This window comes from Zootoca vivipara, chromosome 5 (genome assembly GCF_963506605.1).
Source record: "Zootoca vivipara chromosome 5, rZooViv1.1, whole genome shotgun sequence".
NCBI classification, from domain to species: domain Eukaryota; kingdom Metazoa; phylum Chordata; class Lepidosauria; order Squamata; family Lacertidae; genus Zootoca; species Zootoca vivipara.
This window is the reverse complement of record NC_083280.1, coordinates 66,140,793-66,166,461: the sequence shown is the minus strand read 5'-3', so window position 1 is coordinate 66,166,461 and position 25,669 is coordinate 66,140,793. Positions and strand designations below refer to the sequence as shown.

Sequence of the window (25,669 nt, the reverse complement as noted above, 5' to 3'; positions counted from 1 at the left end):
GCATCATTGAAGAACCATAACTAACTGCTATCTATCTATCTATCTATCTATCTATCTATCTATCTATCTATCTATCTAATCTACACACACAAACCATTTTGAGCTGCTCTAAGTTGTTAGGGTGCTAAATTTCATTTAAAAAGGAGAAAAAGAATTTCGAAAAGCCTGGCCTGAATTGGACACTTCAGATATGTGTCCATCTTGTTACAGCTGGTAAACTATCAGCATCTTCTGACAATTATCTGCACACATGTATCCACACACATTACAGTTGCTATATGCTATGGCGCCATTTGTTTATGTGAAGGCATAGAAGAAGAGAAGGAGCTATGCCAAAAGAGAGACAAATATGAAGAAAACAGCCATTTTAGCCACCAGTGCAAGGTGTCTCATATTTGTCAGTCAGCTAGAATCCCCGCGACGGGGAGAGCTCCCGTTGCTCGGTCCCAGCTCCTGCTAACCTAGCAGTTTGAAAGCACGTCAAAGTGCAAGTAGATGAATAGGTACCTTCCCACAGCGGGAAGGTAAACGGCGTTTCCGTGTGCTGCTCTGGTTCGCCAGAAGTGGCTTTGTCATGCTGGCCACATGACCTGGAAGCTTTACGCCGGCTCCCTCGGCCAATAACGCGAGATGAGTGCCGCAACCCCAGAGTCGGTCACGACTGGACCTAATGGTCAGGGGTCCCTTTACCTTTACCTATATACTATTTCCCTTTATCATCTTTTATCCAGAGATAGGAAAATAGCTAACCAGGATTGCATCAGACGCACCATTTTTTTGTTGCCAGCATCTGGCTAGCTGGAGGCCCAGCCTGGGATGGGGGACATGTATCTCCAGAAGGGACTCACACAGGGAACCAAGATAGCAATAGCGTCTCTGCTCCATTTCACACATTTGACAAGTAACTGTCCTGCAATGCTCAGTTGTCCTGTAGCAAGGACAAAGAACTAACAGGGCCAGAAAGGATAAAGCAGAATAAAGAATAGACTTGAGGCCCTCTGTGCGAGCAGGTTTTCACGTCACAGTGGTGCATGGATATTGGGTCTCTCTGTGATACGCTTGACCACCATGATTGCTGCTGAAGCCATTGCACCATGGAATCCCAGCCATGCAGGGTGCTTTTTTTATTTTAAAGGTGGGTATGAACCCACCTTAGAATGGGTCAACCTCACAGAATGCTTAGCCCAATTCTGCACATTTTCCATAGTTGGTGGCAGGCATATTACTTAACTGGAGATGACAATAATTGAACTAAACCCACACATACAGAACTCAAAGTGCTGTAAATGGTGTTGGTAGGTGGTCTCCCCTCTGTCTGGATCTAGACCTGCTTAGCTTCAATAAGGTGACTGCATCCTGTGCCCTCAAAACAAAGTCCTGGCTCTTTGTGCTCTACCACAGAGCTTCAGCAAGGGACCACATCCTGATGCAATAGTGATATGTAGGCAGCTTGCATTCAGATGTCTCACAAAATGCTGAACAAACTACAGCGAGTCAGTGTTCAGAAGCCAGTGCAATACGTGAATAAAAATCATGTGCGCCTCTCACATTCCCAAACAAACTATCATTGGATGGTATCTGACTTGGGCATTTTGCTATCATCCATTATTAGAGATTACCTGAGAATACCTCCACCTATGGCACTTGATGCTGGCTGGTTTAGGCAAGCTAGGTACAACATCTTTCAGCTGGTCTAGGATCAACTGCTGAACCTTCTCCTTGTCTGACTCCAAGTGGCTAGTTCCAAAGGGAACGCTGGTGTGAACAACAACAGATGGAGCGACATCAGGTGATTCTGCAAGAGACACAAAGAAATATATAGATGTATATTTACAGATGGCATCCAAATAATTATGTTCAAGATTCAGCACTGTTTTGTACCTTAAACGCAGCTTCAATTGGAATCCAAAAGCAACTAATGGCATAGTAGCTCCCTAAGAGTTAATATGGATAGTGCAAAGTAAGCATTATAATCTGTTTTCTCTCTGAACATCATTTAATTCAGGGGTGGGGAACCTATTTCAGCCTGAAGACTGCATTCCCTTCTGAGGGCCACATGCCAGGGGTAATAAATGTATTTTTTACTTTTGTACAATGGGCTAGTATCTTCACATATTCACAAGCCCCTCTCTGTCATCTATCTGTGCAAGCAGGAGGCATTATTGGAGTTAAAGGACATAATATAAGTGGGCAAAAACACTAAAGTTGTGGCTTGGGGACAGGGGGTGTAGCTTAGAGAGTCCTGAGGACCATATAGAGAGGAATGTACCACCTAGTAACTTATATACTTTATATACTAAAGGACCCCTGGATGGTTAAGTCTAGTCAAAGGCGACTATGGGGTTGTGGTGCTCATCTCACTTTCAGGCCGAGGGAGCTGGCATTTTTCCACAGACAGCTTTCCGGGTCATGTGGCCAACATGACTAAACAGCTCACAACAGAACTTCGTGATGTAAGCCAGAGCGCACAGAAACGCCCTTTCCCTTCCTGCCGCAGTGGTACCTATTTATCTACTTGCACTGATGTGCTTTCAAACTGCTAGGTTGGCAGGAGCAGGGACCAAGCAACGGGAGCTCACCCCGTCACAGGGCTTCAAACCACTGACCTTCTGATTGGCAAGCCCAAGAGGCTCAGTGATTTAGACCACAGCACCACGCACACAGTGTGGCAAGGATGCAGAACCTGTGGTTCTCCAGATGCTGCTGAACTCCATTTCCCATCAACCCCACCTAATATGGTCAATGGTCAGTGATGATGGAAGTTGTAGTCCAGCAATATGCAGTATGTTGTAGTAGGTAAAGGGTTAGACTAGGACCAGTGCCTACTCAACCACAAAGCTCATTGGGAACACTTGTACTGGTCGTATTCTCTTCATTGGCATGAGGCTAAAACAGGTTAGCGAACAGCCATGTGCATCACACTGAGTTGCTTGGAGAAATAATTATAGTAAGACAATAAATCAAAATATGCTGCCACCAGTGAGACAGTGGTAGATCCTGCTGCCTGGTCCTGTCAGCTGCTTCCTCCCTTCCCTCACTATTCAGACCAACCATGTCCCTACTAACCACATTGGGTGAATGCATTAGCAGAATGAATTAGGGATGTTTTGCAGTGGAAAATTTAACACCATGAATCTGATTGCAAGGTGGCAACCCTGAGACACTTCCAGGAGTAGAGGCAGCTCTTACTAAACCTCCTTCAAGTCTCTGTCTAGCTTCAGATATTTTCTTTCTTTCTTAAATCTATTGCAGGTCACACCTAAAATCCTTCCAAGCCACCTGAGGCTGCTTTGGGTCTAACTCGGTGCAATTTGTAAATGATTTATCTGCCACAAGAAGCTTTTCTCAGCTCATCCCCAAAGGGGTGCTGTGAGGGTTGTGTTGCCCAGGAGCAATGAACCACAGGGGAGATGGGAAGCTTCCTAGTACAAGTAAAGGAAGAGAGGGACACTGTGCTCACTCAGCAATCAGGAATGGCAACCGAGAAGCTGTTTTTGTTGGGATGGCAGCAGAGAACTGTGTGTGACTGAGGCTGAAACCCAAACTGCGATGGATTTAACGCTGAGGTTACTGGAGCAAGATCCTTCTTAAAATTAAGGGTTATTCTTAGAAGAGGACATTTGAAAACACACGAAGCAAAATCGGATTCTGAAGGCGACTGGCTATGTTTTTATTGGGGGGGGGGCGACCACCACAGTTAAGTCCCATGAAAACGGTGGTGTGGTGAAATGCAGAAACTGACCAAAACTAAACGTGATCCGATAGGAGTCCACCTTCCTGTATTCTGCGTATTTGCTTCTCTTTCTACACTTTGCTCAGCATGTGCCTCATCTGATTTCAGGCACAGAACTCATTTATCACTCAGAAATGTCAAACATGCTTGCGTTTGGAGCCAAAATGTAAACAGGGCTCAAGCACTTGGTACAGCCCCAGTTCTGTTGCGTATGACCACCAGGATAGTCTCGAAACAAACCTAAAAAACTTGTCACCGCTCAAAGTCTTGGGGAGGGTTATTTATTGGGAACCAGAAGCTTGCTATGGTGAAGTATCACTGCCCACTCCGAAAAGATGGCCGATACCACATGGAAAATAAACAAATAGCAGCAGAGAGTCTAACTCGGACAAACAAGATACCACAACAGTGAAGAAAGAGAGGGAGAGAAAGAGCGAGAGAGGCCAGTAAGAAGAAAGTACCATATTGTGTGATTTTAGCTATAGGAAAGATCTTGGTGCCAATGGTCCTCAGACTTATTGCCAACTAAGGAATGAATCGGTAACATTAATTAGAATTAGATTAACACAACTAAATTTGGTCAGATGCTTCCAAAATAAGTTAGGCAGCAATTGTAACCCTACTACCTGGGAGTAAGCCCCACTTAGCTCAATAAGATTTACTACTCTGTTAGGATTGCCAACTACATGCAAAGGCATTTGGGTCATATGGATGCTCCTGTTCCTCCTCCTCTCCCACTGCGTCTTTTTTCATGACTCTCTTGTATATGTTTATAGGCATACATTTCTTGCTTTGTCTCCTGTTAATTTGATTATTTCCCTTTTCTTGACTGAATTATCATGAGCGATTTCTTATTCTTTCCCACGGTGTACCTGCACTCCGATGGAGGAACGTTATGATTTGAGGTGTGTGAGCTGGTTTCTGCTGTAATTATTGATTGTTATTGTATGCTAAGGTTTTTATCGTTGTAGATGGCTAGAGAACACTGCCAAAGGGAGACAGATAAATATTGCAAAATAATAATAAAAAGTCTGCTCTCCCTTTCTTCCTTTTCCTTCAGCAGTTACCATATTCACCCCATGGGCTGTGAGCAGTAGATATCTTTGATGTATCCATGCTAGGCTGCTTCCCCACACCCCTCTTCTTGGTATAGTTAAAATGTAAGAGAATAAGGCATTCTTTTTTCCCTTTTGCTTTTAAAAAGAGTCCTTTCATCCCTTCTTCAAAAGGCAGAAAATAACCTAAGGAGAAAAACTGCAGTTGATCCCCCAATTTCTGATGCAAATTATTCAGAGTGTTGGAGATTTTGCAGAAGTCTTTCCCCTGTTACTATCAAACAAACAGCCCTTTCACTGCATTTATAGTCGTCTTTCTGCCAGGGGACCCTCATACTCCTTGCATTCTGCATAGAGGAAAGTTCTTGGGATAATGAAACCTCATGAAGATTTTGCACTGGACTGTTCTAAGTATTTTTGCTCGTCCCCCTGCCACCCGCTTCCCTCCCAGCCCATAGTGTCCTTATCTGTTTGCCTTTCTATTTAGTCAACTCCTTAAACTAGACCTGCTCGAAACAGGTTTCTCAGTTTGCACCCTGACTTGCAGGTGATTATTCCATAGGAACCTTCCTGTGGATCTGTTCCAAGGGCTACATTGCAATTCTGATCCCAGTCGACTAGAGCTCACCTTTCAAATAATTGGCAGCCAACGGGACCGTTGCTGGTGGCAAGGCAAACAGAAATAAGCAAGTCAGAATTTGCTCAGGAAATAACACCAGAACATGCTGAGTCGCTGTATGGAAATATATTTCAAGAAGCACTGTGCTGTGGCCCCTCGTTCCATACACAATGACACCGGGAAAAGTCAACTTTGTTGACTTCCAACACATAAAAAGAACTTTCCCAATCTGGCTGTCACAACTCCATAATAAAGCTGGGGAGGTGGAGCCTGTAGTGCCTGAGTGCTACTCAGTCCTCAAAGCTGCTGCCATCACGAATATTTGTAACAGAGTTTTAGGTTGTCCCTAAAACAATCACCTATTAGCTTGCATTGACTGCTGCTTGCATAGCCAACATGGGCAAGAAACTGCAAGCCCTCAGTGGCAGCTTACAAATATCGTCACTTGATGCTAACGCTAACCAGACCTCCCTCTGGTCAGAAGTCCAGGATGTATTTAGTAGGGTTGCAGCATTTACCGGAGTAAATTGATGAATTGGGAGGCTGATATTTTAAAATAACTTACAATAAACTAGTTACAGGTAGGTAGCCGTGTTGGTCTGACGTAGTCGAAACAAAAAATAAATAAAAAAACCTCCTTCCAGTAGCACCTTAGAGACCAACTAAGTTTGTCATTGGTATGAGCTTTCGTGTGCATGCACACTTCTTCAGATACAATAAAGAATAAACTGTCAGTATTAGCTGCTATCTTAGTAGATAAATTCTCTCTTGAGCAAAATAAATGTGTTTTTTTTTTTTTACATTTTCTACTCGTCTGCTGTGACGAGTGCTTGCATTATCTAAAAACAAAAAAAGGTTCTCTATTCTATTTGTTTTATTCACATGAAAAACCATGCAGCTTTGATCAATCAACTTACCATTCATCTAAAACTCATACAATTAATCAGCTAGGGTTTAGCATTTTTATTGTTTTGTATTTAGGAGCTATGTGCTGAAACAAAAAAAGCAAAGAGGCAGGCCAAATAAATTTGAGGAAAGATACAAGGAAACAAAAACAAGTTGGTTTCCCAAAAGTTCTGATTCTAGCGCTTTCGTAGCTACACTGACTGTTTTCAAACCATCACATTAAAAATTGTTTCTATGAATTGGCCCACATCTGATATTATGTAATTGGGGCTATGAATCTTAAGTTAGAGAAAAATATATTAACACTGTTGATGTCATACAAAAGATCTATCTTAAAAAATTAATTGCTTTCCATTTCCATTTTATCAGCTGAAACACAGAAGATTAAATGAAATCATTTAATCTAATCTCAGTTGAATAGTTTTTTTATGTGCTAATTCGCATTTAAAGGTGAACCCACCTAATTTACACTTTCTGAAACAATACGTGAACCAAACAAAACATACCCATTCCTTTAAAATTCATACTTCTCCAAATTTTCCAGTGCAGTTCTTTGCCCAGTGATGTGTACATAACAATGTACCTATTAGTGAACATGATATAAAAATAGATTACAGTCGTACCACGGTTATCGAACTCCCTGGAACTTGGGATGTTTTGGCTCCCGAACATTTGAAACCTGGAAGTGACCGTTCCAGTTTTTGAATGTTCTTTTGGAAGCCAAACATCCAATGGGGCTTTCACTGCTTCCAATTCGCTTCAGGAGCTTCCTGCAGCCAATCGGAAGCCGCTATTTGGAAGCTGAACGCTTTGGAAGTCACACGGACTTCTGGAACGGATTCCATTCGCCTTCCAAGGTACGACTGCATATTAAGGAATTTATATGATCTATTTATATTATATTTGCTTTGCAAATATGGCAGCACTGAATAAAAATGTGTATATTATGAGAAACTTGCATTAAATGCTGACTTTTCATGAACACCTTTTTTACAAATTGCAAACTGATGTGGAAATGCAGAGAACTGAAGACTGGAAAAATGGGAAACTGGTAAAAACTGAAAGTGATAACGTAGCTAACAAGTAGCTATATTATTGCTACTTGTTTCTGATAAAAGAAGGACTTTGGGACAAACAGATATGGATATTGCATGCTTTCCCACATATTTTCAAGAAACACTTTTGTTCACAGGTATTTTGCCTATGGGAAAATGGATTTTTTAAAAAAAAAAAAGAATTAAAGAAAATTAAGGAGTTTAAGATAACTACTGCCACAAAGGGGTCTGGGAGTACCAGGATAAACAAAAGTTGATGTTAAAGAGACATTAAATGTTTAAGAAGTTATAGTGATTTAACTTTTTAATCTTAATGATTAAATGTGCTCATGACATCCATGAAGTTTGAAGGAAAGAAGTATCAGTGAAAATGGTACTACAGTATTCTTAGCTAAACAACAAACCTGAGCTCAGTAATGTCTAAGCCAGGGGTCCCCAGACTTACCGGCGTTTGGGCCGGTTCCCACCACGCCGATTGCGCGGCGGGCCGGAGGACGGGGGAGCGTGCGCCTGTGCGGGCCGGCGGGCGGGGGAGTGCGCGCCCGTGCGCATGCGCACGGGTGCTTGCTGGCGCGGCGGCGCGCTTCCAGGGTGGAAAAAGCGCCGAAAATCCGTTGTGCGCATGCGTATGGGCCTCCCCCGACCCGGAAGTGCACCAGAAATGACCTCTTCCGGGTCGGGGGAGGCCCATACGCATGCGCACAAAGGATTTTCGGCGCTTTTTCCCCGACCCGGAAGAGTGCTGCCGCGCTGCGCGCCGTAAGACTGGGCGGCGTCGCGGGCCGGACTGGCAGGCCAATTGGGCCGCATCCGGCCCCCGGGCCGTAGTTTGGGGACCCCTGGTCTAAGCTATCTTAGCAGATTGAAAATCATGAAGAATTAAAGGTTTTGCTTGAGTAAATGTCTCTCTCAATACACTTCACAACGTGAGAACTCTTCCCGCGGAGACTGGAGAAGGTAGAAATTATACAGTCTATGAAAGTGGAAAACAACACAGCAATCCGGAAGGTTTTAGAAAGCAGTGAGGTCTGAAATCAACGGTTTAAAGTCAAGCAGGCAAAAATGCCTGGTCTGTTCAACCCAAAAACTTCTTTTTGCAAAATCCGCTACTGTGTTTGCCAGCTACCTTTTCATTTACATTATTTCTTATGCATGTGAAATAGGGAAGGAATAAGCCACTGACAGCCACTGTGGCATTTTCCAGGTGCTGTGGGACTCTTATTCCATCAGCCCAAGTTAGCATTAGACAACGGTCAGGGATGACGCAGCTTCTGAAGGGCACCATATACAAGACCACCATGAATAAGTGGTCTCTGCTGTTCTTATTAATTTTTTAGACAACCCCAGAGAAAGCCACAGAATTAGAATAATTCTGCCGTTGTTTTAAAATGCTGTTTTGACAAGTTATCAAGCAAGTTCTCACAGAAACTGACATTTCTTATCATAAAAAAGAAAGCTCTAAAATCTCTGATTTTTCTTTTTTCTTTAATAAAAAAAACACAAACTGTATTTGCCCAAGTATAATCGCATTCTGTGTAAATTGAATCGGTGATTGTTACCCAGTTCTGAACTTAAAAAAGGAGTTGATGCCAAAAGTCCCTACCACAATCAACACTTTTGTTCACGGTCTCCACAGGGATGCAGAGAACAGAATGTGCTGAGAAACTAAACCACATTAGCTTTTAGAAGTGGTAGTTCCTCCCGTTTGTGAATGAAGTGGTATTTCTAGGGCAAACTGAGGAAGCACGCGCTAGTTTCCATCTGCATCTCTGCCCTGTGGTTCATAGTGTTTTATTTTTTTGATGTGTAAGAGAGAGAGAAAGGAGAACAGTCTGACTAAAAGAAAAGCATTTTTAAAAGAACCATAGGTATTTCTTTCAGGCCTGGTTGAGATGTTCAGTCCTCATGCCAACACATACGATGACCTAGAATCAGAGCTTGGTCACTTTGTGAAAGGTCGATATAAAAATGTTGGGTGTAAACATGCAAATAAATCAATAATCTCCCTTTAAAGCTATCTGAACTCACGTGAGAGTTGGGAGGTTGCATGTAATGTATGTGCAATGTGCCTAACACTTCTCCCTCCCCAAACACCCACCCCCACCCCAAACACCATAATTTATGTGATCCTGGGCAATTAGGTTTCTCAAGTCTCATCCTTATTCTCACCATATGAATGCTATTGTCCAAGGGCAAAATGACCAAACCACATCCTCAGGCTTCCTTAAAAAAGACATTTCAGTTAGCCTCTTGATTTTATGGTACGGTACATGTTTTATGGTATGGTGTACATAGCACGTGTTCAGTACTTTTAAGTGGTAAAGGACAACGCTCTGTCTTTTAGCGTAGATATAATCTGCTGTGCCATGCATGTTTTGCCCTGAAATATTGCTAAAGCAACGGCAATTAGTCTGCCTACTGAAGCAGGGTTTGCGCTCACTATTTTTAAAATGTTGCATTTGTGTCCTGATCTAACAATCTGTTCCAGGTGTGCAAATTCTGACGCATGCCCTGAGTTCATTCCTTGCAATGGTTTCGCCATTTGTGTCCTGCTTAATGGGAAGTTAAGACCTGCTTGTTCAGGAAGATCGCTAGCTTGCCTTTAAAAAAAAAGTTTTAATTAATACTGCTTATTTTATTGTGTTTTTTTTCCATTGTTTTATTTTACAGGATCGCTATATGGCTCAATCAGCAAAATCTCTAAGTGGTTTACATAAAGTGCACATTAAAATTACCAATAAAATCAGATGCTAAAACTTTTTTCAAAATAAAACCAGGTTGTTGTTTTTTAAAAAAAACTAAACAACAACAACAACAACAACAACAACAAATTATTATTATTATTATTATTATTATTATTATTATTATTATTATTATTATTTATACCCCGCCCATCTGGCTGGGTTTCCCCAGCCACTCTGGGCGGCTTACAACAGAATATCTATTAAACATTAAAGGCTTCCCTAAATAGGGGTGCCTTCAGATGTCTTCTAAAAGCCTGGTAGTTGTTTTTCTCTTTGACATCTGGTGGGAGGGCATTCCACAGGGCGGGTGCCACTACTGAGAAGGCCCTCTGCCTAAACTAAAATGACATGTTAAAATACATGTCAAATGTGTAAGTCTAGGTAAGCTTCCATAAACAAAAACGTTTTTAGCAGGCATCAAAAGCAGTACAGTGAAGAAGCTGCCTAATCTCAATGGGCAGGGAGTTCCACAGTGTAGGTGCTGCCATGGTGAAGGACTGATCCCTTGCAAGCGCTGAACGAATATTATGCGGCACTTTGTATTTTTATAAGCTATTAGCCACTTCACAGTACGCTGTGCTGAGACTGCACGATTAGAATTTTTGTAATAAATAAGAAAGCATTTATATAAGCATTTATATAAGAGGTTAGCCTCCAGTGCAATTTATTTTAATTATGTAGAGAGAATGCAGGGGAAAAAAATGCCATTTCTGACTACTCCCTTCCTTTCTCCTAAAGAACAAAGCAGAGGTCTCCAACCCAGTGCCCATGGGCAAAATGGTATCTATAAGGGGTTTGAATTGTGCCATTGGGCAAGTTCCCTTGACCCCGAGTGTTCATTTAAAAAATAAATAAAATCTCTAGCTCTCCTATAAAGAAAGTTGCAGGGCAAATTTGTGTGAACCCTTTATGCAATTTTCTGTGAAATGAGACTGGTGGTGTGGCTACCTTGTATATTTTTCCTAGTGCTTAGGAATGATCTCTCTCTCTCTCTCTCTCTCTCTCTCTCTCTCTCTCTCTCTCTCTCTCTCTCTCTCTGTGTGTGTGTGTGATATATCTATCCATCTCCATAATCAGGACCAGTAGGACTTAGCTCCCGGCGGCAGCCATTTTGTGATATGCCATGCCTCCTCCATGGTAGCCATTTTGTGACTGGCACTTCCAGCCCTCTTTCAGAATTTGAAATGCTCCCCAAAGGGCTGGCAACCCCTGAATTAAAGTCCGAATGGCAATCTGTAAGGGAAAATGACACACACACAAATAGGGATCTAATAACAAGCCGGGTGAGAAGAAAAAACCCGGAAAAGTAGGTAATCAGTTATTTGAGCGGACTGGGTGCCTCTAAAATATCTATCGAGAAAAATCATTTTGGATTTAATAAGATGTATCTAGCTATGAATAATGAATAAAAATAAATTCCTTCGAATCTAAAAATAAACTTGGAATTTCCTCTGAAATGTCAGTACTGACGTTAATGTACTACTTTGCAAACGGATGGGCTGTTCTTGGTTTTTCTATTAAAAATTCACATGGCTTGTCGAGTTTCTTCTATTCCTCCTGGAATCGCCTTAATGTATAGAGCACATATCAGAGGGAGTCCTGCAAAGAGAACGCTGGATAACCTATTCTGTCTTTCGTTATCTTCGTGAATAATTTCTTAGTGGCCTTGAAAGGAGCTACGAAAGGGGCTGTAAAGCAAACCGATAAAGCGAAGAGGAGTCAAATGTATTGCTGGAGTGACCCGCTGAGGGAGGCAAAGTAAATAAAGGCCTTTTTGCAACAGGAGGAGGAGAAGTAACCGTACATGCGGAGGCTAGAGCAAGCTTGAAAAAGCTGAAAACATTTTCCTGCAAATTTCTTAACTGCAAAGCAAGGCACAAGAGAGGCGGTATACAGCATGTCTAGTGGTTAAGGATGATGATCACTGTAGTTCAATAACTTCTGGAGGGCCACAGGTTCCCCATCCCTGATCTACTGAGTCTCACCAGGCGAGAATGAGCCTTGCAAGGAACGCTGTTTTCTGCTCTGTCTGATGCATATTGGCATGACACAACTGGCACCATGTCAAGAAGCCTACACGAAGTTGGTAGGCAGGACAAAGAAGAATGACACCTTCTGTCTGCACCCTATGGCTTGCTTCTTCTTTCGGCAAAGCCCACTCTTTGTGGGTTTCGTGCACCAGAGTTGGCCAAACATGTTATGCACTGCAGACTGAGAACAATGTGTATGAGTTAAGTTTTAAGCACTTATTTATACCCTCGTACTTATCTTCCTTCCAATGGGAGCACAGGGCAGCTAACATGCCTGTGCATGTGAAACATCCATAATATCTATAATATCTATGCAATGACTATGAGCATTATAGTTTTGGGGAATATCTATCATCTATCTATTTATCTATCATCTATCTATCATCTCCCTGGCTAGATAGTCTTCACCATAAGCATCCTGGCTTGCAATAATGCTCGTTATACATGGCATATGAAGTATGTCCTTAAGGACAAAAATCCCCTTCACTCTTACTGTTCTTATTCAGCTATTTCATCCCTGTTTTTTAAAAAAATTAAAGAAAACCCAGAGAATATGGAACCATCTCATAAAACCCCTGAGATTAAATAGAGCCCTTGCCATCACAACTATTTCTGTTTTGCTGCTAATAAGCACATTGTCCTACTACTACTTTTCTTGGAACCGAGTAGCAATTTGCAAAATTCAACCGAGTTAACAAGGGGCAACAGAGTACAAAAGAGAAGGAGGACCATATGTCATAATGAGGTCTTGTGGGAAGAAATTCATCTGCAACTGCTGGTCTTCAGCATTTTTTTTAAAAAAGCTTATATCAGTTATATAGTTCACTCCCTCTGAGAAAGCTGGTTATCTTAGACAAATTACTGCCAACAAATATTTCTCTCCCCCCACTCTCAATTTATAAATCTGTGTCATGAAGGATGAGGATGCTTTGATACACTGTGGCTTTCTCTTAATCCACCAGGAGCAGCTGGTTGAATCAGGCTTACATGTATATAGGCACAATGGCATGGTATTTCAATCAACGGAGGCTGATATTTTACTCCCCCTTCCATTCTTGTTTTGTTTAATTAAACACAATAGAAACAATAATGGAGTTGGCACTTCATTGAGCAATACAAATTTCCTAACAGGCACCTGCCCATCCCATTTGCTTGGACTACTGCAATGCGCTCTACGTGGGGCAACCTTTGCAGGTGACCTGGAAACTACAACTAATCCAGAGTGCGGCAGCTAAACTGGTGACTGGGAGCAGCCGCCGAGACCACATAACACCGGTCTTGAAAGATCTACATTGGCTCCCAGTACGTTTCCGAGCACAGTTCAAAGCGTTGGTGCTGACCTTTAAAGCCCTAAATGGCCTCGGTCTAGTATACCAGAAGGAGTGTCTCCACCCCCATCGTTCTGCCTGGACACTGAGGTCCAGCACCTAGGGCCTTCTGGCGGTTCCCTCGTTGCGAGAAGCCAAGTTGCAGGGAACCAGGCAGAGGGCCTTCTCAGTGGTGGTGCCCGCCCTGTGGAACGCCCTCCCATCAGATGTCAAAGAGAAAAACAACTACCAGACTTTTAGAAGACATCTGAAGGCAGCCCTGTTTAGGGAGGCTTTTAATGTCTAATATATTATTTTATTTTATTTTTCTGTTGGAAGCTGCCCAAGTGGGCGGGGTATAAATAATAAATTACTACTACTACTACTACTACTACCACTACTGTAGCTATTAGCCCCAAATAATTCTCCCCAATGTTCCAGAAGTGGCTAGCTGCTTCTGTTGTGCATTTTCTCAGTTTGCAGAAGAGAAATATCCATTTACAGGTGTGGTCTCAATCCAAACTGCACCTGCAAGAACATTGTCAGGTGGGTGGGGCTGTCCACCTGCCAATGTTGGCCACAGGAGGTGGGCCCTTGCAGGATTATGGTTGATCTGGGCAAGCTTCACAGCTGCCACAATCACAGGACCATAAGTTGGTTGATGGCAAGATGGCAATAGATGAGAAGAAGAAGGGGAAAGAAGCAGCTAGCCAAGCTGGATTCCCTGACAAACCATGCAGGTGAAAAGGTGAAAAGTTACGCCTTTCTGCTGAAAAAAATATCCTTAAATATCAATTCTTAACCTATACTTTAATATAACCAATATAACCAATATATTTTCATGTTTCAGATGTTTTAAATGTGAGAATCCTCACAGCACACATGATTTTGTACAAAATGCACAATATAAGAGATGGAAGGTTAAAATTCCTCTCCCACATCACAAACATAAACCGTAAGCCAACTGGGAGAGCAGAGCAAGATTTGGGGAGCAGTCCAAGAGATGCTGATGGAAGTGAAAACTGGGAAGATGCCCTGGGAATTTTATGGAAGGGTATGATATGCATCTCTAAAATAAATAAAACAAAGACAGTATGACTGTTGTTGACAATGAGGACAGATAAAAGTAGTTATTAATAACTATTTTTCTGGTTATAAATTGAGGTGTGGGGGTGTTACTGGCTTGATTTGGTTTTGTCCTTGTTTTTATAATATATTTAGTGCTTTTATCTTGTATTTTTATGCTGTGAACCACCCTGAGATCTACAGTTGAAGGCTGGGATACAAATTTATAAATACTACTACTAATTTTTTTTAAAAAAAGTATGTCTTATATATGGTTCTTACACTGTTGGAAGTCAGGGCTTGCCTAATAATAATAATAATAATAATAATAATAATAATAATACCCTGCACAACCAAACTAAATCTGTGCAATTTTTATTTAGTGATCTGAGCAGGGAAATGAAGGCTGGGAAATATAGAAAGCCATCTATATCTAGATCTATACATACATAGACATAGATGGCTATGTATATATACCTATCTTTGAATGAAGACCAACTTAGAAAGCCATCTAGGAAAACAGCAGGCTGCAACTGAAAGCACATCACTCTAGTACTTCTCATGCTTCATTGCCCTGTGTTCAATATTGGATTTAGGTCAAGGTCCAGATCTTGACCTTCTATGCCCTTGGTGGGCTGCACCTCCCATGGCCTCCTGATATGACCTACATGACAGCTGCATTCATTAGGGATGCTGCAGTTACAGGGACAAGGGTGAAACGGTTAGGAGCAGAGGGCAGCCTTTCCTGGCAGATGGCCCACAGCGGTGCCCTTAAAGAGCAGAGGCTCAAATGTCTACAGATTCTACCCAATTGGTGCAAATTGCCACTGCACTTGCACCTTTGCAACAGCAGCTCTGCAGGAAGAGCTTGGCACAGTTTCCCCTGAAAGAATACAGTCTTAAGACACAACATGCGGACTGTGTGCATTCCTGCCTTGGAAAAAGGCAAGTCTCGGTTCATTTTGAGAAGACACCTTTGAAAATATACAATCTAGAGGGACTTCTAAGGAGATGCTGGAAATAGGACTTCACTTTCAGGGGCCCACGCCACTGTCCTTCGAGACAGATAGATGCCGACAACCATTTGCACATCATTAGAACTGTGGCAAAATGCAGAATTCTGGAGACTTTAGAGCCAAAGTACACATTAAATGTGTGGTTTGTTAACCGTGTCTTGGAAACTGCAATGTAGGAGCAGGTGAAGTTGGGGGGAAGCATACCCTAGGACAGGAGAAACGAGGTGGAAGGTGGGTGGGTGTTAAAACCTTTCTTCCCATGCCACAGTCCTGATGAAAATCTCTCCTCCTCCAAAGAATACATTTGCCTCAGAAGGGGAGGAAATAAAAGTGGCACCCAATGTCTTTTCCACAACCATTTTCAGCAATGTATTCCGAAACGCTGACAAAAGCAGCACTTCGCAAAAAAAGATGAAGGTCTTCTCGAATAATATATGGAATTACGGAAACGTCATGGTCTTTCCATGCTAAACCCCACCCACCCCCAGTCACTGACACAGGACTGGGCTCATCAGCCATGCCTACACAATTCATTTCTGGAGCCAAGCATGCTCGGTGGGGAGAAGTGACAAAGGGTAGTAAAATTCTGGATGGACGGTAGAATAAATTGTGCAAAAATCAAAGCTTTAAACAGCAGAACCAGGGCATTTCTTGGAATAGCTGGGTTTTGATGTTTTCCTTTGTTCTTCCTCTTTCTCTTTTTAACCCATCTCTAACACTGCTTTCATAAAATGCTATAATATAAACCATGTGTTGGGTGATGATGATGATGATGATTTTTTAAAAAAATTCTTCTTAATTTCATTGTGCATTTTATTACAGGCCAAATGTGACATTACTTTTTTGTTTGTTTCTTGTTAATCCCCTACGGCATGGAGTTAAATACTTGCTCTGTTCAGAATAGCAACACTCAATTAAGTCGCTTCTCCCCACCCCCTTCATGATCTACACCCTCCTTTGTTACTGTGCTTAAAGGGAATAATGGGAGCACTGACCTGTATTGCGCTTCTTATTATCAATGGAGATGAAGCGTATGCAGGGATTATCGGAGATGTACCGTACTGCCCAAGGGACATCAATCTGTGTGCCGGCTTCATAAAAAAGGCCTAGAGCATAACGAGAGGAGTAGCTCACAGATTCCAGTTGCTGCCTTTGACTTTTGTTAATTACTGCGGGGGGGAAAAGACAAATAAAGGAATTAGACAATTACTTTTCTCTCAGAGCATTAAACCTGCAAATAATGCTATAGTTAAGCTGCTTAGACTTTTCCTAAAACAGCACTCATATGTGCCTAGAAATAAAAGGGAGGGGGGGGGTGCGGGCGGCAGAAGCCATGCGCCATTGCATAGTTTCAAATGACAGAACATGAATGTAGCCCTGGGTCTTTGTTACTGTCACATAAGACGGTCATCTGACAATTTTAAGGATATTTAAGAAGCCACATTTTATGAAGCATAGGATATATCCTTGTGTGTAAAGTGGAAAGGGAAGGGGACAGGTAGATGCGAGTGGAGGTGAAACAGAGCAGGGGGGGGGGCGATATAAGCCACTTGCACAACCACAACAGAATCTTGAGAACACATTATGGCTAAGAGGAAAGTCCTGCAAGATAAAATCGTATCATCCACAAAATATATGTAATCGGATTACTAGCTAATGGCTATAACGAGCAGCAGCAGCAGCAGCAGAAGAAGAATTACATCTCACTAAGGGTATCATATCGCATATTAAAACATTTAATTTGGGACATTTCATAACTTACAGTAAGTTCTAAAAGCCCACTCAAGAACAGAGACGCTGTACTCCATTCAGAAACCCGTTCCAAAAATGTTATTAGGCAAATAGGAATCCATTTCCTCCCAAGGAATAAAACTCAAAGGATGTCCTAAGAGTGTACTTTCAAATCTTTGTTATTATTGCTGTTACATTTCTACCCCACCTTCCCTTCAAGGACCTCACGGTGGCATATGTGGTTCTCTATTTTATCCTCGTGCGTGATAGTGGCTGGCCCAAGGTTGCCCAACGGCTGAGTGGGCTTTCGAACCTGGGTTTCCCCAGTCCTACTCTGACACTCTGACCACTGTGTGTGAACCGTGAGGAGCCTACATCATTATTCATGCCCCAAGAACTACTATCAGATTTGCTGATGAAGTACCCATTCCCAAATCCCCTGCTCCAAATGTCCTTGAAAATTCTTCTCCCTTGGTGTCAGAGATGACCTCAGGCAGCTCACAATGTTGTAAAGCTCATGCCACGCATACATATATCCCCAATCATTCAAAAAAACAAAACAAAACTGCCCATCCTATCCGATCTATGCCATCTGAGCTGTTGAGGAAGTTTCCTCATTCAATATACCATCAGGTGATGGAGATCCCCTTAGGCATAGAGCCCTGAGCACCCAGAATGGTCTGCGGTGGCCATCTATCCAGGGCTTCGCTATTCATCTCAGCACCAAACTAGATATGTTTTGTCATGTAGTTTGCTCTTTAACAGGTGGGTCCAATGTGGTGGAACTGGGTCATGGACTATGGCATGGTCAGAACGGTCCCATTTGGAATTGTACACCTATCCACAGTGGGAGGTATATAGGAAAACTATGGAACAAACATTTTGTTTGGCCCCTAGCGATGAGGTCACCTTTGGTGTCAAATAAATATCAAATATGTGAACGGAGTTCCCCTGGTAGTGAATAGGAAAGGGTACTGTATATGCCCCAGGGGCAGCTGTGGTGGTCTGGGCTGGTGACCTTGTCCTCTTATTATAATGCAGACATAAATTCAAGAATGTGAGTTTTATTTTAGTCTCTTTCTCCTTAAAAGCAGTCAAGGAGAATACTTTCAAGCTTCCATAATAAAGAACAATACATTCGTAATATTGTACTCAGTAGAATTGCCCGCATAGGTAGATTTCCTTTGCGTGCAAAAAATTACTAAAAAGTCATGCAACCACACGTGTGCATCTGCGTGTTTGGAATTTAGAACAAGGACTCCAGAAAATATCAATCTTAAGCACCAAATAATCTTTTCATTACTAATCAGCAACATTCTTGACAACACAGACTCAGTTCTTGGTGACCTCTAGATCTGGGAGTTCATGAGTACAAAAATATATATGTCTATGCTGCTGTGAGTATAGATAAGATTGTGAGTCATGGACAAGAACCAGCGCATTCACGATTAGAGATTAAAAGCGCTGTTTCATTTCAACATGGCTCCAGAGTAATTTCCCCGGACTAAACACACATGGAGACATTCATTCATTCATTTATTCCACTTTCACATCTGCTAAGGACCCTCAAAGCAGCTGGTACCATAAAACTAAAAAAAAAACAACAAAACCCACAGAAACATGCTTATATATATATTTGCAGATTTCTTGACAAATAAACAATTTCAGATAAGAACAGAGGGGACTAACCGCTAACCTAGTAAGAAACCATTAACTGGTTACTACCTCGCTAAAGCCTGGTAGGAAGCAAAAGTCTACATTCCTAACAATTTCAACAGAGCCACCCATTCACACATTGAGTGAGAGAAAATTCCACAAAATCAAAATGGCATTTCTGATAACAGTTACAGGAGGTAGCCGTGTTGGTCTGACGTAGTCAAAACAAAATAAAAAAAATTCCTTCCAGCAGCACCTTAAAGACCAACTAAGTTTTTTATTTTGGCATGAGCTTTTGTGTGCATGCACACTTCTTCAGATACGGTATGTGGTATCTGAAGAAGTGTGCATGCACATGAAAGCTCATACCAAAATAAAAAACTTAGTTGGTCTTTAAGGTGCTGCTGGAAGGAATTTATTTTATTTCTGATAACAGATATTCTTGTTCAGGTTAAGTACAGAGGGGCTTTAGGCTCAGTGGTGGGGTACCTGCTTTGCATGCAGAAGATCCCAGGTTCAATCTTTAGCTAGGGTTGGGAGATACACTGTTTGAAACCACAGAGAGGCACTGCTAATCAGTGTAGACAGTCCTGAGCCGGATGCAGCAATGATCTGACTCAGTACGTATAAGGCAACTTCCCATGTTCCTAATGGTGGCACCCAAAGTTTTATAAGTCCATTGTTTTCTTTAGGTCCTCCGAAATATGGCCAGTATTCTGAAGAGTGCTAGTCATTGGGCAGGCAACATTTTCACATGTCTTCTGTGAAAAGGAAAATTACAGTGCTCTGGCCTGAAAAAGAATGCTACGGTATGTGATATTATATTTTAAAAAGTCATTAGGAAAAAAGGAATGACCATCTGGGGGAAAGGATCCGCAAGAACATTTTGTAAGGCAAAGACAAATACAGTGGTACCTCAGAAGTCGAATGGAATCTGTTCCGGAAGTCTGTTCGACTTCCAAAACGTTTGGAAACCAAGGCACGGCTTCTGATTGGCTGCAGTATGCTCCTGCAGCCAATCAGAAGCTGTGGAAGCCCCGTCAGAAGTTTGGCTTCCAAAGAACGTTCGCATACCCGCAAACTTGTGGGTTTGCAGCGTTCAGGTGCCAAAACGGACAAGTACCAAGGCGTTTGACAACCAAGGTACGACTGTATGTTTCTCGCTGGCTAAATGAAGTTGATGCTTCCTTGAAACTGAGGAAATCACCAGTGCCATCTGCAGGTAGTCACAGCTGTCACTGCTTCGCGTCACCCAGCAGTGGTTCTGAAGCAAACTCCAGAGCTGCGAGCCCCACAGGGCAATAGGAAGGGCTGCTAATCCATAGCTGTCATGCACTTCAACTGTATTCACAGCCTCCGCCCTGACTACTTGACTCACCCTTTCATCGGTGCCTCATTCACCCCACGGGCACTGAAGTTTAATGACTCTTTTAAACACTTTATATACACCAATGAAGTGGGAGGCACCACAACCCAGCCTGCCCTCCCCACCCCCACTTCATTCAGCTGAATGCAAGAAATCTGCAGCTAAAGCATCCCCAACAGTTATTAATTTTATTATAGAGGTGAGGAAACCTCCCCGCCCCCCAGTCTGAGGGCAGTATTCCCTCATGAGAAACCTTCCGGGAGCTACATGGCAATGATGGGCAGGGCCTGTTGCAAAAGCTGGTGAAGCAACGGCTATGATTCGTATATTTGCACATTCAAGCTATGCAAACGTCACCTGTCTATCCTCCATCCATTATCGCAGTTCAATGACACATTTTAGCCAGGCAAAAGCAATAAGAGAGGGTGTAGCTATGTGGCTTTGTGTGTGTGTGTTTTGGGGGCAGATAGAACAGCTAAGAGAAGCCAGGAGGCCTGAGGTCCTGAGCCCTATGTTTTATTATAATGCAGGGGTGGTGAACTGATTTTAGTCCAAGAGCTACAACCAAAGGCACAATCATTCAGGGGTGGGTGGAACCAAATGCCAAGGGTGGCCAGGGCCAGAGGCAAAAGTGAGTGGGGCAACAAACGTAAATGTTAGCTTTATACCATATGTTAGCTGGTTTCTGCACATACCTCTATCTATCCTCCATCCAGGCAAGCAAATGCCATTATCAGAGCTTCAGGACACATTTCAACATGAAAAGAGGGGCTAAAGCAGGGTAGATGAGGAGCATGGCTTGGGGAGAGGTTGCGTGGCATGAGGAAGAAGAAGAAGAGTTTGGATTTGATATCCCGCTTTATCACTGCCCAAAGGAGTCTCAAAGCGGCTAACATTCTCCTTTCCCTTCCTCCTCCACAACAAACACTCTGTGATGTGAGTGTGGCTGAGAGACTTCAGTATGACTAGCCCAAGGTCACCCAGCAGCTGCATATGGAGCTGCGGAGACGCAAACCTGGTCCACCAGATTACGAGTCTACCGCTCTTAACCACTACACCAGAAGGTCAAAAAGGAAGGCCTGGAGGGCTGCATCTGGCTCCCAGATCTGAGCCCCCCCCCCCGATATGAAGATTTATGCCTCACTTTTCTAATACAGGCAGCAACCGTTTTAGGAGTATCCAATATGAGGTCAACCATGCACACGCGCATCGTGCCGAACCTGGAAGTGACCCCAAAACATCACAAAAATGTCACCAAAAAGGCGACGGAATGGGGTAGGCTGACATGGGCCCCACTGATGCGCATGGGAGTCCGGAATTGGTTGTTGCCCATATATACGAGCTATTCAAGCCCCCCTGCGACAATTAAAATCACAATAAGAAAATACAGCAACAAGAAGAAATATATAAAACAGACACAGGCATGGCAGATAAAACAGTCTTCAATAAAAACACCTCAATGTGGAAAATTAAGAGATTGATAAAATAAAAGGATGTCTTCACAAGTCAGCAGAAGGCCATCAGAGAAGAGGCTCCCCAAACCTCATAGAATGAAGCCTTCTACCATCCTAGTTGCTGTGGCTGTTGTCCTACTCCTCATCACAACTGACCATTCTCCCAAAGTGGGACATAGACAAGGGCTCTGTGGTGGCTGCCACTCCTGCTTAGAGACATCCCGCGAGGTTACAACCTGGTGCCACCATAAATAACTGGTTCCATAGTAAAATCACTCTTACCATCAATAGTCCCCCCCCCAAAAAAACTTCAATGCAAATCCACCCTCATGTAAATTAAGCCCATGAGGTCTAGGCATGCCCTCTGAGGCAGCCGAGGACAAGTCTTTGCCATCTTGCACGGGGCAGCCATCCAGGTTTTTGTAGACTTCCATCATATCCCCCCTCAATATTCCTTCAACCTACTTCATAGGACTTTGTTTCAAATGCCCACCAGGTTCCTTGCTCTCCTTTTAATTTGCACCAATTTGGCTATATATTCCTTAATATGTGGTGCCCTGAACTGGGCACAGTACTCTAGATGAGGTGTGACGACTGCAGGATAAAATAGGACTATCACTTATTGCTACTTGGAAACCACGTCTCTATTAATGCAGCCTAAAACTGCATGTTCTTTTATTGCAGCCATGTTACACTACTGACTTATGATCAACTCACGATTGCCCACAATCCTGGGGTCTTCTCACTACAGCTAAGCCACTATACCCGTGCATTTAATTTTACCCCTCCCCCCCAGCCTATACCTGTGTATCTGATTTCCTTCACCAAGCGCAGCACTTCGAAATATGAAACACACCAAAGTAGTCCAACGACATTCAATTCTACAAGTAAGGGATGACTAACCTTTTCAGGCCTATGGGCACACTTTAACCTTTTAGTCACTTATCTCCCCCTCCTCTGAGAGACAGAGAGAGATAAGGTGGCATGCACACACACACACTTCACTTTTCCAAGAGATCTAGGTCAAAGTCGGATCGTGTGGAGTTAATCTGACCTTTGAAAAACACTTAAGATATGAAAGAGGAAGTGGGAAAGAATGTGGCGCATCCAGCTTCAGCTCCATGCATTTTTCAACAGAGAAAAATGTAACCACCTTCACCACTTCATGAGCAGTGAGTTGTGTGTGTGTCTCAGGAGACTTGTGGGTGCTAGGAAAGACCTCATGGGTGCCATGTTTGTGACCCCCTTTACAAGTTGTGTTAAGAAGTCCTGCTTCCTTAGTTGTGGCTCTTGTGAACTACTGAGTGACAGTATTCCATGTGCCAGACATTTCAGCTGAAGGCCAAGCTGAAATTAATACCATTTTACATTCACACGGGATAGCTGATCATCTGTGAACAGGCACAATCTGGATCTTATAGAGTTCCCCTGTGTGCTCAGACTTCTGAATGGAGCACCCTTCCTGTGGCGCCCTTCACTTTTCGTTAGCTATCTCAGTAATAACCATGATTGAATAGTCACTGGAAACATGGCTTAAATCTTAAGGTGAAACACCAGTTAAATGGTTAATGTGACAAAAAAGGATATAAAGCAGAAGCTTCCCTTAAGAGAGTCTGTGCCAAACTAACCAATCCTCTACTAGGTTAGTCTTTTAAAGAAAGTTTATATGATTGTTCAAATTACCAATGCACTTGCACCAACTTTCTCCTTTAATTGGAACAGATGGATATGTTGTTGTTGTTGTTTAGTTGTGTCTGACTCTTCGTGACCCCATGGACCATAGCATGCCAGGCACTCCTGTCTTGCACTGCCTCCCGCAGTTTGGTCAAACTCATGTTCGTAGCTTCAAGAACACTGTCCATGTTCGTAGCTTCGAGAACACAGATGGATATATATACACACAAAATATGCAATATCCTCCCCATGGATCTACATTACTGTGATGTTTCATTATTAAGAAGCCATTTGGCAGGTGAAAGTGTACATGCATGGTCGTGTTTGAGGGCCTATTAGCATCTAGTCTGAGCAAATAAAAGCCTTTGTGAACTGCACGTCAAAGTAACATTCAAGTTTTGAAGGAAAGACAAAAAATGTTCACGTTACGTGTTGTCTTTCACCCATTGCCTAGGTCAGATTAAGAGAAATATTGCATAACAATGCACAGTTATATGCCTGGCATTGTGAAGATTTCTGCTAAGGACAATGAGGTGAGTCAAGTTCAATCAAGGTGAGAGTTTCAGTTTTGGGAATTCTGCGTGTGGTGGTTTGAATTTGAACAGGGTAGATGATTTAACATTGTTTCTAAAATTATATATATATATATCTCCTTCCTTCCCAAAGCAGATATGATTTAATAACAACTCTAGAGTGTGGGTGTTGGGGGAAGAGTTGCACCCTTGCTTTTAGACTGCACTCATACAGAGTACAAGATGCTGGAGCTCTCCGAGAGTTTTAAAAAACCAAGCTAATTAAGTCATGGATAGAAGGTTTGCAACAGACCACCATAACTGGAGCATAAGCGGAAGCCTTGGTCATAACTGTCCCACTGGCAATTTAATTACAAAGAACCAGAGATGGTTATTTCCCCCTGTAACAAACTAAAAACAAAACTGTATTATCATTCAGATGTAGCAACACCTCTCCCATTATGACTTAAACAGAAAAACCGCTATCCCGATGCTACAACATTCAAAGATGCTAGTGCTCCATCCTAATACGGACAAGTGATAAATTAAGGACTCCAATGTCCAGACGCCAGAAGACACTCCCATGTACCATGAGAGCTGGGAGATAACCATGTTGAGTGCTAATAAATTAAGAAATGAGAACCAACAAACTCTCTATAGAGAGTGAAGGAATTGACTGAATACCCAGTATTGACTTGGAAGTGGGACAATGCCCAGCAAGAGTCATGTGCTGGGTCAAGGATAGTGATGACTTGTGTGTAGGCTCTAGGTTGGTGCAACTGGATGAAAGCAAAGGGCAGGTGGGTTCTGCAAAGAGGAAAGCAGAAAACACACAGTGGGGGTTCAGGGTATGCCTCACCTTGCTAAGGCTCCCAGAAGCAGGGGCAAGGGCTGTAGCTCAGTCTTAAGAGCGTGGAAAAGGTCCCAAGTTCAATAAATGGCATGTCCAAGTAGGGTTGGGAAAGAGTCCTGTCTAAAACCCTGGATAATTGTTGGTTAGCCAACACTGTGCCCTCCAGATTAACTGGACTGTAAATCCCATCATCCCTACCCATTGGCCATGCTAGAGATGATGGGAGCTGGGGTTCAATAGCAATTAGAGCGCCACAGGTTTGCCCACTTTTGCTGTAGACAATACTGAGTGAGATGGACCAACAGATCTGCATGATGTAAGGCAGCATCCTGTATTCCTTATAAGAGTGGTGGTACCCAAGATGAAGCTGAATGGGGGAACAAGCTAGGAAGGAGAAAGAGAGAGACCTATGTCCTTGATCTGGAGGGAAAACACCTCAAAAGCAGTAGTATGTGTGGGAATTAAGGAATTAAGGACCATTTATGAACAAGGAAAGGGAAATTGTAGGAAGTGGGATCAGTTGAATGAGACATATTAAATGGCAAGGAGAAAGGAAACCAGGGATAAAGGAGCTCTTGTCGGTAAGAGAAGAGAAGAAACAGGCTCCTTGTATGAATCTTCTTTATACTAGGTCAGGTCATTTTGCAGTGTACTCTCTATTGATTCATCTATTTGGAAAAAAATCATAGACAGTTAAAAATTAGTGGTGTGCAATAATAAAAACACATCAAATAAGGCAGATTAAAAACAGTTTCCCAAAAGAAATCTGATATCTGATATTGAGTCAACAGAACCTACTGGGAAGGCCTGTAGAAAGAGTTTCTAGCATCTGATGAAATGTGCATCAAGTTGGTACTTGTCTGACTTTAGTGGACAAGCGTGCTGAAGGACCT

The 25,669-nt window shown here is 42.6% G+C and overlaps 1 protein-coding gene and 1 long non-coding RNA gene across 5 annotated transcripts in view; one reads left to right on the top strand and one right to left on the bottom strand.

The window, feature by feature from the left end:
- RNLS (renalase, FAD dependent amine oxidase) overlaps positions 1-25,669 on the bottom strand; it is a 119,072-nt gene that overhangs the window by 27,241 nt on the left and 66,162 nt on the right. For all 4 annotated transcript variants that reach the window (XM_035138364.2, XM_035138366.2, XM_035138362.2 and 1 more), the window contains 2 exons: positions 16,526-16,699; positions 1,620-1,795 (listed from right to left, as the gene is read on the bottom strand). In XM_035138364.2, coding sequence (XP_034994255.2) covers positions 1,620-1,795; positions 16,526-16,699 — 350 coding nt within the window. The remainder of the gene's footprint in view (positions 1-1,619; positions 1,796-16,525; positions 16,700-25,669) is intronic.
- LOC118096479 (uncharacterized) lies at positions 22,558-24,247 on the top strand. Its single transcript, XR_004693927.2, has 2 exons — positions 22,558-22,909; positions 23,866-24,247. It is a non-coding gene; the product is annotated as an uncharacterized LOC118096479 (long non-coding RNA).